Raw genomic sequence first — 14,638 nt, forward strand, 5'->3', positions numbered from 1 at the left:
AGATGATAATATAATGGAACCAATATGAGGGTTATAGGAAGTGTTTTGAAAACTAATCAAGTCATAAGAAATGCCTTTGGGCAAAGCAAAGTTGGAAGCCACTCTACGGGGCATGTTTGCAAGTGAGTTTGTAGAAGGTCTTACTTCCAACGACCATAACCCCTTTATTAATTAGGAATTTGGGAAAACTTCCTGAATGAAAGTTGTAACCCTTTGAAATACCTTTCCAACGGTATATTATGGGGGGTCAAGGGGACATCTGTACAAAAAGTTATAGTCATTTTACTGAAGGATTACAGTGCAGTCCGTTCACTAATCATGTTATACGAACTTGTTATACGGCCCATATAATTTTATACAGACCGTATAACTCGTCCGTACTTCATGACGCTCCAAATCGACGTTCTGTTCAGCCATGATAAAATATGGTCATATTATACGGACCGTATAACTTTATACGGACCGTATAATACGTCCATATAATTTCCGTCTCAGTTTTGTATAAATTCAAGCCTTGAGTTCTTTTATTTCATTATTCACAATTCCAAGCCCTAGCAACAATCCAAAACATCAAGGTAAGTCAATCCAAACCCTTCCAACTCAATTCTAACATATACTCTTATAATCTAAGCAAGAAATCATCATTCCTAAACTAGGGTTTTCAAGAAAACCCATCTCAAGGTTCAAGATTCAAGATTTTGGAAATCTTCTTTAAAGTTCAACTCTTTAATTCAAGTTTTGGAGCATTACCAGGTATGTAGAGTTACTATCTACGTGTGGGAACATCATTGTTCTTCCTCACGCCTCCTAATCCATAAAGTATGAAACTTTACAAAACTAGGGTTTCTATTCTATACTATGCTCATGATAACCCTAGGTCCATGTCTATGACTATATTATGTTTGAATTGCTATTATTCTATCATTGTGTTCTTGATACTCATTATGATTATTGTGAATCTGTCCGTAATCCATGAAAACCCATATTTTGTATTCCATGAGTTCTTGCATGCATGTTTTTGACTAAGAATGATTATTTCATGAATATCCTATATGTCTACAAGTTTTCATGCAATTAAATCATATAATTACTTTCATGCCACGATACAAGAAATATACATGCTAAATACAAGTTATTTCACGAAAATCGTGGGCTTCTTAGCCAACTATATTATGTTCATGTTTTGGGGGGTTGCACGAATTACCGAGAAGGCCCAGATAGCCTGAAACTACGTAGCCACCGTAGGACAAGGATCGCTCCGCCCAGATAGGACGATACCTTAATTTTACACTGAATGGATCCATCAGGCACGATCTGCTGGTCCGGCGAGGTACCAGACTCCACGTACCCACATGGTGATATTATATTGTCGGTTATGAAATGTTCTCCCTACCTACCATGTTTTACTCATGCTTTATATTTTATATGTAGTCATGTTCATGCTTATAACCAGGTTTCAGTTTCACGTTGAGTTCTTATCTTTATTACTTTATGTCCCATGTTATTTCATTCAGTTGCCTTACATACCAGTACATTTAATGTGCTGACGTCCCCTTTTATTTTCCCGGGGGCTTGCATTTCACGATGCAGGTACTGATTTACAGGACGACACATCTGCTCAGTAGGACAGCATTCGTATCAGCTTATTGGTGAGCCCCATCTCATTCGGGGTTTAGTCAACTCTTTATTTAATGATTAACTATGCATCTAAGGTATGCTGGGGGCCTTGTCCAAGCGAGTATGTTTTCCATGTTCAAAATTATGTTAGAGGATTCATAGACTAGACAAGTCAGTTATGTTATGTCAGACATTCAGAGTCGTATAGCCATTTTGACTCATTCATGTTATTTTCGCACTCCTGTTTAAACAAGTATTTTTATTAAGTATTATGACTTACTACGTTTTATAAAGGCTCATCATGCATTCACGTTATATTCCGCTCATGTTATGCCTCATGATGATTCAGCAAGCCATGTGGTTCGCTCGGTCACATGCAGTAAGGCACCGAGTGTCGTGTTTCACCCAGGCCATGGTTCGGGGCGTGACACTATTACAATTGAGGATTGTAGGTATTTAATGGCACAATTCCCTCCAAATGCTAATTTCCAAAAGTTAGTTATAACTAACTTCTGGTAACAGCCTGTCAACCGCAAATGGGACTGCGTGCGTGTCACGTGCCCAACTAACTCAGTCCTAATCAGCTAACTAATGTGATTAACTGCTAATTAAACTAACTAACTGAAAAATGGAAAGTAAAGGAACACTAACTAATTAGGATCGTATTAATGGATGCTATTGTGTTTTAGTTGTGAGAAGAGGTTTTCAATTTATAAATGTCCAAAACTTTTCCTCCAAGGCAAGGAATAACTGGAAGAAAATTATATTTTCCTTTAAGGAAAAGTAAAAGCAATTATAGTAATACTTTGACTATCCTTCAAGAGAAAATTAAAACTCAAATTTGGGAAGAAAATCAAGGCAAAAAACCCCAACAATATCTAATAAGTAATGCAGTTAACAAATACCAGCCAAACCGAGTACTCTTATTGAGCTTTCATATTTGCAGCATTTGTGTCTATATGCGAATAGATAGCCTATACTATATATGTGAGAAGAAAGTGACTTCACTGGCACAGAGCGAAACCAACAAGAGTTGCTACAGCAGTTGATGTGAATTTTCTTTACAGAAATTCGAGATAGGAATAGGTAGCGTATGATCTAGTTCCATGGAGGAACGTAACATAATGTTGGGTGGTTTAACTCCCTCCTGGTTATACTTTAGAGGTGTCAAATTTAACATATGAAGATATAAACCGTCCAAGTTAAGTGATCTAGCAAAGCGAGCTAGTTCCACGGGGGGACACGCTTATACTGTGCCCAGGAGAAGAGGGAAATGATGTAGTCTTCGCGGCTAGCAATTTATATAAAAAGCATTTGGGGTGGAGAGAAATTGTATGCTAAAGATAAAGATACGTAGTATCTACTGCTGTTCCGTTATATTATTGAAGGATCTCTAACGTTTAAACCGAAAGGATTATTCTTGACTTTGATCAAGTCATTCAACTCTGTGTGTGTGTCTTGTAAAAGAGAAGCATAAGCAGCCATTAACGAAAACAGGTCTAAACTAACCTGAATTCAGCAAATAAGTAGCATTTGTGCTCTTTACCCTCACAAGCAAACATGTGGACGTAAAATGCTATCTTGTTGTACTGTCACCTAGCGATAAGCCTGCTGGCATTCGTTTGACTGTAAGGGGTCGTTTGGTTTAAGGTATAAGCTGGGTTATTCCAGCACTAATTTTTATACCATGTTTAGTATAAGGTATAAATTAATGCTGGGATAAATTTATACCTTGTATCAAACATGGTATAAAAATTAGTGCTGGGATAACCCAGCTTATACCTTCTTAACCAACTTATACTGGGATTATTTTATACCATCTTTTAGATGATATAAAATAATCCCAATAGATGGGATAAATTAGTCCCGGGATTATAATCCCAGGACTAATGAGTCCTTAAACCAAACGACCACTAAGGGAATATCAATTCTAACCATTAGATGAAATAATTGCTTGCAACAACTGCTTTGAAAATCTGAAATTTTTTGACTGAAACAGGATTCATGCGAAGATACTTCAAGTGAAGTGTAAATTCATCTAAATGTACCATCCAGAAAATACAAGAAATGTCACTGCTCGCATTAACAAAAAGAATACTTCTAACACTCTTCTGTAAGAGAAAATAGATTGCCTCTATTCTCAAACAGAGAAGCCGTCTACAATATGTTTATACATGTACAATAATTCATTGCCTACAGACACCTAAAGAATGTAGAAATAGTATACCATTTACATTACATCATGTACTACATTTTATAGACATATATAAATTGAACCAAGCTCACTTCTTCAAAAAAAGAAATAGGTGTAATGACATTTTGTTCTTTTATACCTATTAAAATTTTAAATCCTGAATCAGCCTCTGAGTCTATGCTAACTCGGGCTTCTACTCCCTTGTTCTATATCTACATTTCGCGAACTAGAAGGGTTAATTACCCTCCTATTCCCGCTCAAAAGCCTCACCAAACGCCTCAGTCTTTCAGGCATTACATATCTCGATTCTTCCTCTTCACTAACCCGCCCTGGAATATCGACTACCAACATTCCATGTGATCCATTATTACTCGTCGAAGCTACTGTCGAGTCCAAACAAGGATTACACAAGGTACTAACTTGAGTCTCATTTCCCCAAAATAACACATTGGTTGGGAAATTAGGCAACTCTGCGGTACCCCAACCCGAAACCTCTGATTCCACTGTCTCCAATGGCAATTCGCCAGTTGTCAAAATGGGGTTACGACAAAGAGGACACGTGGAATGACACTGAAGCCACGTGTCAATACATTCAACATGAAACCCATGATTACATTTTGGTAAACATCTCATCTTATCACCATCAGTAAACTCACACAGACAAATAGTACATTCCAATATTGCTCCATCTTTAAACTCTTTAGAATCAAATCCAACGACAGGAATTGTTTCGAGAACGGTGGGGTCCAGTCCCTGACCATTCACTTTTCGCCAAGTGTCGCCGTTAGAGTCATCGCCTGTATCTTGCTGTTGCTGGCGATTCAAGAACCATTTAGTGTAAATGTGGAAAAACAATATGAAAACCGCTACTAAGAAGATTAACCCCACCATAATCTTTCCTAGAAGAGCTAATAAATCAGACTCATCTAATTTAACACTAGTATTGCTTGAAACATCTTCCATTTTCAAGAACACAAAGTTGATTTTTTCACTTTTGGATACTTACAAAATAACAAAATGGTTGGGAAATTCAAAGAATCTAAACCAAGAACAAAATTGTAGGAAAGGTGAGTTTTTTTACTAACCAATATGAAAAGGAGGACAAAAAAGATTTTAAGAAAGACTTTGAGTTTATGTGGGTTCTAACCTCTAATATCAAAACACTAAATATTGGCTAATTGTTTGAGGGAGAAAAAAAAAACAAGATTTGAAGTTGGTATTTGGGAGAGAGAGAAAAAAAATGTTGGGATGGGCTTTGGTTGGCTTAATAGGATGAGAAATTAAGCTAAGATTGTATATATAAGAGTAGTATTTATGAGTTGGGTGTAAGTAGGAGAATGAGAGAAAAGTCTATATAGAAGAAGGGGGAAGTCCAAATGGATGGCTCAGAGAATTAGGGAGAATTCAAACAAGAAATTGTCACCAGACTTCACATATTCTAGACGGTTATTATTGTTTGACTTGGCTTTTTCTACATGTGAAACATACCGTTGGTAAGGGCAAGGTTGAAGTGTGTGCATGGTACGGTATATACCGAATATCATACCAAAATCAAAATTTTTAATATCACGGTTTCTATATTATGGTATTTGGTATGTATTTTAATATTATTTGGTATTCGGTACGGTATTCGATATTTATAAAAAGAATGCCGATATACCGTACCTAAGTTTATACTACATATACAATCCATATATATTATATTTAATAGTACTAGTTTTTGTACAAAAATATACATCTCATTCAAGTTAGATTTTGGATGTCACTAAATGAAATTTTTGGTGTAAAATTGTACAGGAGATTATGCTTAATTTTGGTTAATGTTGTTTGGACTTTGTAACTTCGACAACTCTATCGTGATTCAAATGTCATTTTTGTGTAATTGAATAACAAAGAAAATTGTTTGTACTTTCTTTTGAATATGTATACATGTGTAAGGTGTTAGTTTAATATAATTGAGACATTCCTTGAAAAGTCGAAGTCATAATCCTTTATTAGATGAGTATATATGTAAGTTGAAGTCAAACAAACTGTGGTTATCAAATTACCGTACCGAAAAATATCGAAACCGAACTTAGAAATACCGAACCATACCGAATTATTTTGGTATGATAATGGTATAATATTTTTAGAAACTGAAAATCAAAGTTACCGAACCGAAGTTTTAAATACCGTATCATGTCCACTCTTAGTTGAGGTCATGGGTGAGAAGTGGTCTTGAGTCTTGACTTTCAATTATCCATGCCAAATTTGATGTTTGATGTTACAAAAGAAAAAGAAAAAAGAGAGAAAATGCCAATAATGGTACCGATCTTATGTATGGGAGAAACATAAGAGAAAATTTATACTATATATAGCTATATTTGTTCAGGCGAAAGAGTTGTATCATGCTTTGTTGTACAGGCAGATATGAACTGTATTAGCGCATAATGTATCAGTTGAAATCGGGCAATAAAGCTGTAACAACGGATAGTTATCAGCGCTGATTAATACCCATGTTTCGTAAATACAATAGCTATATTTCGTAATTTTTTAAAGCTATAACTACATTTTGTAAATACAGTTTACATATTTGCTCAGGTAATTTTTTATATAAATCTAAAGTATTCTCTTAAACTGAAGGTCGGAGCCCGTGCCAGGTGTCAAGTCCAACTTAAAGCTTAGTATTTTCATATGATTTTTTTGCTTGCTAATTTATGTCTTTTGTTCAATTAATGACAATAATTTTAATAAAACCAATTTTAATCAATTAAGATGGAAAATGAAGATTTGAGAAGTCGTTTTCATCAACAGAAAACTAAAAATATCACACTCCATATTATGTGATTATATTTATTTTAACAACCAACACTACGTTTTATGGCATTTAATCTTATTAATATTGGCAATTTAGTCAACATATTTTATTAGACAGTCCATCACACCTTAATTTATATTAAGAACCATTATTTATATGATTAACTTTCATATTTAACCTTTTAAAATTGTGTGTAATTGTAATCTTATTTATTTGCTTAATCTTTTCTAATCATACTATTAAAGTCGATTATTATATGTATAAACTTAAATAAATAAAACAAAACCAATTTTTTGTTTTGTTTTGTAATTGACCTTATTTATCTTTCGAAGATTTCAGTTAATGCCCTAGAACAAAGAGGGGGATGCAGTTAGCCTTCATATGATGTATTTTTAGTCTTTTCTATATCGATAAAGCAAAAAGTAACTCCATAATTGCTACTGGGAATTTCCTTTGTCATTCCGATATTTCAATGGTACAAATGCATTCGAAAATATCCAAAAACTGTCAGCTCACTATCACTAATTGTAGATTTGTAATACAAGGTCAAGTGAAGACCACTCAGGGAAGTAGTTTTGAAAAAGCAGCAAGACTCAATAAAAAAGTTTAAGTGGATCCCATATAATATCAAAAAAATTTATCCCTTGATTGCAAGCAGATATGTCGACGAATATCTGTGTGTTTCTAGCCTTTTATAATTAGTAGTAGGAGTAATATATTTCGGAGCATTTAAATTTATTGAAAGTGAATAGTTATAATTACCGTCAAAATATAAATTTTTCCTTTGACATTTATTATGGATTGGAGGGAGTTATTCTTTTCCTAGGTCGGTAGATGATTTTTATAAAATCGTGCGCTTTAAGAAAAGAGGAATTGAGGTTGAGGATGTGGTGATGTCATGTCAAGCTCGACGGCTCTTTGACACGTGTCCTTTACATAGTGATGAATTGTGACAATTTGATTGGCTATGAGGACTGAGGGGTCATCAACAGAATGATTTATTTGTGTCGACAATCGACATTCAAGTTAGGTAATTAAGGTAAAATTGGTTTTGTAAAGTCCTCTGTCAATTGTCATGTCAAATGTCAACTGCAGTTGGGAAATTACTCAGCATCATCCACTACTTGCAGGGGTGGACTTAAATAACCGAAAACCGACGAATCAAATTTATTTGGTTTATCGTATGGGATTAAATTTTAAAAGTTTGGTATTTGATATTTACTTTCACAAATTAGCAAAATCAAACTTTAAAAATATCAAATCGAATACAACGTCCACCCATAACCATATATAAACCCATAACCATATATATAGATAACATTAACGAGTAATTTAAATGTTTTGATAGATGTGTAATGTCAAATTTATAATGTTAAGACTTAAGAGTGGAGATTTAACTTCTATGTGTGATTTCTTTAAAATTTAAAATGTCAAATGTTTAGACAAATTATGAACATATCTTGTCAAGATATCTTTTCCTTCAATTATTGAGTTACCGTACTGAAATTTACTGTATTGAAAAGTTTGATTTACATACCACATCGAATTTTCAAAATTTGATATTTGATATCTAATTTTAATTATCTATTACCGAATTAGCGAAATCAACTTTAGATATCTCCAATCGAATATCGAACCACCCCCATTCACGGACGAGTGACCAAAACTAATCATGGTAGTAGGATTTACTATTTTTGGTTGAGGTGGAGTTGAGGGAGGTTATCTCAGTCCACTCAATCTAGGAAGATTCAATTATAGTTACTTCCACTAAACGGTCTAGATATTTTTTTATTTTTGGCTCCTGTTGCTAAAAAGAAAATATGAGATATTTGCATAAATAGGATGATTTGAGGCTACTGTTTATATTTAGTTTCATTTAAGAAAAAAAGACAGACAATGCAAATTATCTCGCTTTAGCGGAGTCTGGAGAAGGGGCCGCTTCCAAAGATTGTGATATAGACAGGTTATTCTAATGCAAGTATTAGTGGCTGCTTTTACGGTTCGAACCCATAACCTATAAATCATTTGAAGACTACTTTAACGTTGCTCCAAAACTCTCTTTCGTCTCGTTTAAGAAAGTTCTGCAAAAATAGTTTTGACGCTATACACCTGGAGGCTAGAATAGTGAAAAAATTGAGTTTTTTAATTGTTCACAAGTTTTGTTTGGTTGGGCATTACTACAGATATCATTCTACAATCTTGTTAAATTATTTACAATTTTTATTTTTTTTTGAGACGGACAACTATTGTCTTGTTCACAATTCAAGAGTTTTTACCCCTTGAAAAAGTCACGGAAAATACTTGAAGGTTCTCTTTTAACTTTAGGTGTGTCGTGGATGACACTGTTTTTAAGGATATGTGTATCCCCATAATTCAACAATCTCTTCTATTATAAAATTAGTAGCAAAAATTAACATAAAATCATTTTGATAGAAAACACAACAGAAAGAAGGAGAATATTTTATGTTATTTGGTCTAACTCATTTTTAGGAAAATGTTTGCGCGTGTTTAAGCTTTCCATTATGTGTTCATTGTTCATATTGTCAAGCCGTCATTTTTGTGTTCTTCTTCACATAATTTTGTGCTCTTGATATGTATTTTCCAACAGATTCCTATTTGTTGATACACCAAAAACACCTTCAATCGCACCCACAGCCACCATTGTCGTTGCCTCTCAACAGTGCACATAATAACCATATCAATAGAGCCCACGTGTTCTGGCACTGCGCCTCTAGCCATCGTCCATGATGGCTCAAGTGGAGACTAGTAAAGCCTTTGCGTTACGCCCTAAAAATTTGAGGTCCCAAATTTTTTAATTAATATTGAATTTTATGATTCTATTTTTGCTTAGACAATATTGAAGTTGTAGAAAAAGTAAAAAGTAAAAAATATGTACAAAAAAGAAAAAAAAACTAGCTACTTTTTATAGTAGAAATATTTTAGAGTTTTGAATTATACTACTCACATCTTCATATTGGAAAATAAAATTTTATACAATAATATCGAGGGATTTTATTGCAAACATATGACAAGCATCTTAATAACTTGAATCAATTCTTACTAACATAAATAATAGGCTTAGGTGACTAAAACGCCTCCAAACTTGGCACGAATTGCAACTTTAGTCCCCAAACTATTGTTGCACTTCAAGACACCCCTAAACTTGGCAAAATGGGTTTTAATTCATCCCTGAGCTGCCACATAGCACAACAAGTGTAGTCACACGCCAACAGGCGCGTGAGAGGTGCCACGTCAACTTTTTCTTTTTTTAAAAAAAGGAAAAATCAATTTTGGAAAATTCATTAAAAAGTGAGTATATTTTTTTAAAATCAGAAAAAACTATTTTTTTTTAAATCTTGAAAACTGAGAAATCCGTTATTTTTTAAAAAAAATCTGAAAAATTGATTTTTTTTAATTAAAAAACCTGGACTTTTTAAAAATATGGAAAATTAAATAAGCCTATTTTTCTAAAAAAGAATATGAAAAATTGAATTTTTGATTAAAAACCTGGACTTTTTTAAAATCTGGGATATTGATTTTTTTAAGAATAAAGTGGAAAATTGATAACATTTTCCTAGATTTAAAAACTAATCTAATTTTCCGGGATTATTTTTAAAAAAAAAATGGGTTCTCCACATTTAAAAAAAAATCAGTTTTTCCAGTTCTTTTTTAAAGAAGTGTCTTAAAAGAATCATGAAAATCTGAATTTTTTAGGACACTTTTAAAAAAATATCAAGTTTTCATTTAAAAAAAAAAATCATTTTTTACAGATATTTTAATTAAAACTATAGTTTTTCATTTTTTTTAAATCAAATTTTCTAGATTTAAAATAAATATTTCATTGTTCCAGATATTTTATAAAAAAAAATTACATTTTTTTTTTCAAAATAATTTATCTATGTGGAGGCCACATAGGATGAAAATGCCATGTGGCATTTTATTTTACACATGGAGGCCACATAAGCCTTATTTTACAGCTGGACCCGCGAGTGACTACACTCACTTCGGGTCATGAGCTCAGGGGTGTAATAAAACCCATTTAGCCGAGTTTAGGGGTGTCTTGAAGTCCATCAATAGTTTGGGGACTAAAGTTGCAAAATGTGTCAAGTTCAGGGGTGTTTTAGTCACTTAAGCCTAAATAATAGCAATAATATTACTATGTAAAGTTAAAGTGTTTATGCTTTTAAGGACCCTACAAAGAACAAGTATTGAAAAAGAAAAAAAATATATATAGACCTCTTATTAAGAATTGGCTTAGATTACTAGCTTTATTGAGCTACCCTTGTTGAGATCTGTTGAGGGAAAAACTTAAAAACATAGATAAGCATGAAATAAAGACATGGCTTTCGAGTTGGAGCGCCAACCTATGGTTGGTGCAATTAGAGTCTATGACAGTTTCGTGCATTTTAAAGGAAAGGTATTTATAATTCATATTCTTATATTTGGTTATTGAAAGAAAACGAATCTAATTTTTATTATTGTAAAGATAAATTAACACCTCCACAATTTGTCTTGTTTTATGTCTTAACATTTAGCTAAAACTGTTTTTTTTTTTAATATTATTGTAGGAAATTTATATGGGACCTGTTGGAAATGAGGATGCAAATGATAAACATCACAGGGGAAGAATTAGGAATAAAATCGAATTTTCTGATTAAGAATCAATGGATTGATGAATAGGGTGATAACGGGTACGCTAAAGTTAGAAGAGATTTGATTTTTAGATTAGCTTATCCTGAAGGTATTGTTCGATTCAGTGGTGCTGTAAAAAAGGAGAAGGGAAAAAAATATCCTAGCAGCGGCGGAACCAAAAAATAGAAAAGCCCGATAGATTTGTTATTTGGATGTTAAAAATTTTTATTTCTTAAAAGGATGTTGTTGTTGTTGTTGTTGTTAGGAAGAGGAGAACTGTTGTTTTTGCTTTCCTTTTTGCTCCTTTATCAAATATTTAGCATTAAAGCAATAAGATAGCTACTCCTCCTATCTCTCTTGAGTTTCTAAAAATACTTATTGTCTCCCTAAGTACGCGTGGAACCTGTTACAAAACTGCTATTAACAACTTGAAAATTTTGTGATTTTTAGCATTGCCCATAATAATGTTATTGGGAAAGAAGAGGGGTAGAGGAAATGGTCAACTCATCAAGTTCATGGGCTGAAGATTTTTGTTAATACAACCTTATCCGACTCAACTTAAGCTTCACTCCAACTTTTTCTATTGATCCCACATAAATCAAATTGGTTAAGATATTAGGAACATACAACATCTCAGTTGATGTCAATATTTTTGTAATGTTAGTTTGAGAAGAGTTATTATTTTCCGAGCAATTGAGTAGTTCTCGAATCACGAAGATAAATAAATTCATTTTCTTTAATTTGAATGTAAGACACAAAATTATTGCATTTGAAGGTACATAACTTTGCGAAGATATCAACATATGTAGAGTCATAGAAGGTCCCTTTCTCGATTTGTCCAAAGAACAAATCGGTAGTAAAAAGAAATAATGTTTACTTTAGCTGGACAACAAGAACCAAACTCAGCGCAATATGTATCGTTTGGTACCACAGCTTCATTCTTTGATGAACAAATCAAGGAAATGACAATTATGTTGGAAAGAAGTAAGCAAAATTCTTTTTTTTCCTTTTCTAATACTATGGTATACAGTTTGAACTTGGCATTAAGTCCAAACTACAATAATCTCCTTGCTAAATTTCAGACCAAAATATCAAATGTTAAAAATTTGCTGCTAAACTTTGGACACAATTTTTTCAACTTCAATCTTGAATCTTAAAGTTGATTTTGAAGAGGCTACTTGCAAATGTATTAAATTGCGACTATGACTTAAATGAAGACCTCAAAATCGACTCTCCTTGCACTTCACCTACAGAAGATGGTAGCAGAAAAATAGTTATACTTTGTAAATACATTGTAAGTTGTCAAAAAAAAAAAAGTTGTGGCTACTTGTTTATTTGGGTAAAGTTCAAGTCGGGCCTTTTAGGCCCAATTGAGTGAGTTAATCTAAACCGGCCCCCTAGCAATTGCATTGGACATACTGGTTCCTTGGTCTAGCAGAAGCATTGCTCTGAGTAGACAATCAGGTCATACATCCATTTCTGTGAATTTTAAAGTTAAGTTTTAGAAAAGAAAAGTACGCCACAAAAATTGAAACGGAAAGTAGTGTGTATATATATAGGAAAAAGAACACAAATGGCCACTGCAGGCAAAACAATTACCCGAAAATGTTCCTTTACTTTCATGCCCCAAAACATTTTACCCGGATACCTACAAAACTATGATACTATCACGATGTATACCATATACTGAGATGGTATCATAAATGATTGCTTCAGTCCTTCAATTAGATACTCTCTACGTCATCATGATAACATCATGGTTTATAAATATATTTACCCCCTGTTTGGATGGTGATTTCCTGTGATTCATTAATGTATGGTTTTATATGAAACCATGTTTGTTTCCATTATTCTTAAAATTATTTGATATGGTGTTGTAAACCAGTGGTTCATCCCATGGTTATATAATCATGAAAAGTCTCAATTTTTGTAACCACGGATTTGGTAGTTTTCCCATTGTTACGTATTTTATTTCCCCATTATACCCAACCCTCCACCATCGACCCCCACCCTACCACTCACCCCCACACCACCCTTGCTCCACCCTCCACTATCCACCCCACCTTCACCCCCACCCTACCACTCACCCCAACCCCACCCCCGTCCTACCACCCACCCCCACTTTTATCCCACAACCACCCACCCCTCCACCACCCACTACCCCTCACCACCACCCACCACCACCCCCACAACCACTCACTTCCACCCTACCACCCACTACCTCCATCCTCATCCCACAACCACCCACTTCACACCACTCGCCCCTCCACCACCCACTACCCCTCACCACCACCCCAACCCCACCCCCACCCTCCCAGCCACTACGCCCACCCTCATCCCACAACCACCTACCTCACACCACCCACCCCTCCACCACCCCCATTCACTACCTACTTATTTTTTAAAGTTCCTATTTTATTCTTTACCTAAGTTTTATTAATATATATAAATTAATTTCTAATTAAGAGTTAAGGGTATTTTAGTAAACTTACAAGCTATTATACAGTACCATACAGTCAAACCAAACAATACAAATGTTATTAAACCACAACAAACGATACAGTCTATCCAAACATTATGTTCATTAATACAGTACAATACAATACAACACCATACTATACCATATCATACTGTACATTAATGAACCACGGGAAACAACCATCCAAACAGAGGGTTCAATGGTATCATGGAATAAGAGTTTTGATCGAGGGGAAACTCGGGTAAATATTTTCAAAGTAGAAGCGAGACTATTTATGAGGGGATATGGGGGGATAAATAATTGGGAAACTTTAAAAAATATACAGCCCAACATACAATATTACGCCACGTAGCCATATTTTCAATTTATATAATATTATACAACATTATACCCGAGGAAAAGCATTATACATAATGTATCAACTTTGTATAGAAATGTATAATAGTGTATAAAAAGTGTTTATATACAAATATAGGATAAACTGGATAACAAACTCAAAATATGGGCTGCGTGGCATAAATATTTTCTTCCAACAGACATAAAATGTAATTTTCCCTAATTTTTTGCCTTTTTATGGATATTTTGTGTTGTTCCATTTTTTTTTTTTTTTGGTTGCACAGATTGCCCCTCAAAGGTGCTGGTCTTCAATTTTTGCCCCTCAAATTGGTGGTCTTTAATTTTGGGGAAAGATCACGCATGCCCCCTCAAACCAAAATAATTATCCGTCCATACCCCCATTACTTTCGTACCCCCCCAAAAAATTAAAAGTATTTACCTGAGATGCCCGAGTTATGATACCAACATAGTATATAAATATACTGAGATGGTATCTGTTGACACCCAATTTTGTCCCGCCTCTCCTCCGAAATACCTATTTACGCTTTTAATATTTCTAGAAAAATTAAAATATATATATTTA

General features: G+C 33.9%; 1 protein-coding gene across 1 annotated transcript; it reads right to left on the minus strand.

Annotated features, from left to right (window-relative positions):
* Positions 1 to 3,633: 3,633 nt before the first annotated feature.
* On the minus strand, positions 3,634 to 5,165 carry LOC132602408 (RING-H2 finger protein ATL3-like). Its single transcript, XM_060315268.1, has one exon. It carries the CDS (start codon positions 4,772 to 4,774, stop codon positions 3,992 to 3,994), a length of 783 nt encoding a protein of 260 aa, XP_060171251.1. The 5' UTR covers positions 4,775 to 5,165; the 3' UTR covers positions 3,634 to 3,991.
* Between the last annotated feature and the right edge of the window lie 9,473 nt (positions 5,166 to 14,638).

Source organism: Lycium barbarum, chromosome 7 (genome assembly GCF_019175385.1).
Source record: "Lycium barbarum isolate Lr01 chromosome 7, ASM1917538v2, whole genome shotgun sequence".
Classification (NCBI taxonomy): Eukaryota; Viridiplantae; Streptophyta; class Magnoliopsida; order Solanales; family Solanaceae; genus Lycium; species Lycium barbarum.

Excerpts from the sequence above, each read along its gene's own strand:
- LOC132602408 (XM_060315268.1), bottom strand. The coding sequence starts at position 4,774 with ATGGAAGATGTTTCAAGCAATACTAGTGTTAAATTAGATGAGTCTGAT.